General features: G+C 43.7%; 1 protein-coding gene across 1 annotated transcript; it reads right to left on the bottom strand.

The window, feature by feature from the left end:
* Positions 1-1,303: 1,303 nt before the first annotated feature.
* On the bottom strand, positions 1,304-2,245 carry LOC144250469 (vomeronasal type-1 receptor 4-like). Its single transcript, XM_077793308.1, has one exon. The coding sequence runs from the start codon at positions 2,243-2,245 to the stop codon at positions 1,304-1,306; it is 942 nt and encodes a 313-aa protein (XP_077649434.1).
* Between the last annotated feature and the right edge of the window lie 375 nt (positions 2,246-2,620).

Below are 2,620 nucleotides of genomic sequence, written 5' to 3'. Positions count from 1 at the left end.
TAGCAAGTTTTGGTTGCATTTGTAAATAAAGAAAATATAAAATATGAGTTCTAATGAATCCTTTTGTTTTCCCCCACAAACTTATCCAATATTTGACCCAGATCTGAGATAGGAATTTGGGAATAAATGGAAAGATACTGAGTTAGCAAGGTAGTGCGCTTTAAACAACTGAAATGCAAGAAAAACACCCATGAACCATTGCAACTCCTGAATGATATGCCCTTGGCTGATCCCTTCCAAAATGGGGGGAAGCCCAGGAAAGACTTGCTCCCCAGCCCCTCCTCCAGGCAGCCCCTCACTGTGCCCTTCCATCCACATGGAAACCACAGCTGACATTGTGCTTCTCACTGTCGAGATAGCTCACCTTCTCTCTTGAAAGTGCATCCACTTCCTGAATAAACCTCCCTCCCTTTGTGTGGCAGGGCCTGAGAGTCTCCATCACATATGCCAAGAACACTGCTGGTCCTGGGTGGAAACCCCTCCCCTCCAGGACCTCCTTGAACCCTTCCTCAGAGATCTCTCTTCTCCAGGGATAGGTCCAATCAGACACCACTCCCTCAAGTAAGAGGGACACTGTCTTAAAGTCATGGAAAGGTCAGTGGTGCCTGATTTTGTGCCTCTTTTGATTGACTTTACTTTAATCTGGCCACTAGATGGCAATGTTTTAAATAAACCTTGAGATCTCTTGTTGTGTGTGTATGTTTGCACACTTGTGAAGTTCATTTTTATGTATTCTATTGGTTCTTTTTAGGTATTCATGAAAGTCTCCTTTTAAGTGACCATCATCTCTCTAACTGCCATGTAGAGGACGCTTATTTCCTTGTGTTGTCTTTAATCTCTGGAACTGAACTTGCCCTGATAGGAGCTCAATGGTATTTACTCACTATTCTGGGAAAGAAGTTATATTTTGGCCATTTTTAAGATGACCATCTTGAATTGTCTTCCTCTTTTATGGGTGTTCTTCCTATAAAACTAATGCTAGTAAATATCAAAAAAATTTCAATACAGTTTAAATGACACTTTGTCAGTGAGTACTTCACAACATGGATTGTCTTACCTTCTATTATTATAACTCCACATAAGATGGGCACCCCAATGCAGATATTAATAACACTCACTAGCATAAATATTAACATGACAATACACTATTCACAATTGCTATACTTTTCAAAGTTTACTTCGAGGCAGAAACTCTAATTTCTGTTTTTTTGACTCACGTCATACCACAGTTTCAAAAAAATGTGCTTCTATTCTGAGAGATATGAATGAATAAGCAAAGAGCCACTGTGAACATTCATTCAATTTATGTTTCTCTTACACTCTTAGGGGTTGTCATTTTCCTTGTATGGACACACTTGGTCCTGCAAACTCTGGAGTCATAGCTCATGAGAATGTAGGGGCTGACTGTGGGGAAGCACCCAGCGATGAGTGTGGAGGTGTTCACCAGCCACAAAATGGATTTCTTTACAAAAGTTAAGGGAATGTATAAGACAGAGGAGAGAGTGGACAGAGACACAAAGGCCCCCACCAGGGCAAGGATGCCTTGCGTGGCCCTGGACTCAGGGGAAGATCTGGGGGAGACATTGCTCCTGAGAACATGTTGCATCCGCTGTTTGTGTCTATAGAGGATGAAAACCACGGAGCCGCTGGCCCAGAGCATGAGCCCCACACAGAAAACATCCCGGACTAATGCCAACAATAGATAGACTGTGCCTAGGACTTTGTCCTGAAAGACAGCAGAACAGTGCCCGTAGTCCCTTCTGTTGGTGTTATTTCTGCTGCTCTGTCTGCCAGTCATATGTACAGGTACCGGGATACTCAGCATCATGTTCAGAACCCAGCAGATGGCGAGGAAGGTGGCCTTGTACCTGGGAACTGTCACCTTCAGCTCTGCCCACCTGGAGTCCCTGGGGCTGATGGTGACAGCCTGGAAGACACTCAGGAGGCAGGTGGTGCCAATGGACACATCTCTGCCCAGTTTGTGTAGGTAGAAAAGAAGTTTGCAGCCAATGTCACTGTGCAGCTCTCGTAACCCCCAAGCTGCCATTATTTCAGGAATTCCTTTAGAGAGAAGGACCAAAGTGTTGGCTACACTCAGGTGCATGAGAATCACATCCAGGGACTTGTACCTGCTTGTTGTGCAGTAAAGGAAGAGGTAATGATAAAGAAGAGAGACATTGCCTAGAACGCCAACTACCGTCTGTGACAAAAACACCATTTCTATTGCCAGATCCCTGGTGGCCATCCTGTCAGCTCCCAGTGACCGATGTTCATCTTCTGAGCCAGAGATTCCTGCATGGGAATATTAGGATTGGCTCCGTATCCATTGCAGTCCAATATCCTACACTAAGTTCCCACCTAGAATATTTACTTAAAAATTTTAAACAAACAAGGTGTATTCAGTGTTGAAATTACAATTTGTAAGAATTCTCTTAGAACAGGGGCCAGTACCACAAAGAATGCAGAAGTAGAAGGTCTTGTGTTCATCATACTCCACGAAGCTGGTGACCCTGTTATTTTCATTGTAAAGGTCAGCAACTCTTAAGCAATTGAAGGGGGCTTGTATGTGCAAATGGAAACCTTTTCTATGTCAATGCGCTATTTTGAATCTGGCTGTGCA

The sequence above is a fragment of the Urocitellus parryii genome, chromosome 15 (genome assembly GCF_045843805.1).
Source record: "Urocitellus parryii isolate mUroPar1 chromosome 15, mUroPar1.hap1, whole genome shotgun sequence".
NCBI lineage: Eukaryota > Metazoa > Chordata > Mammalia > Rodentia > Sciuridae > Urocitellus > Urocitellus parryii.
This window is presented reverse-complemented; position numbering and strand designations above follow the sequence as displayed.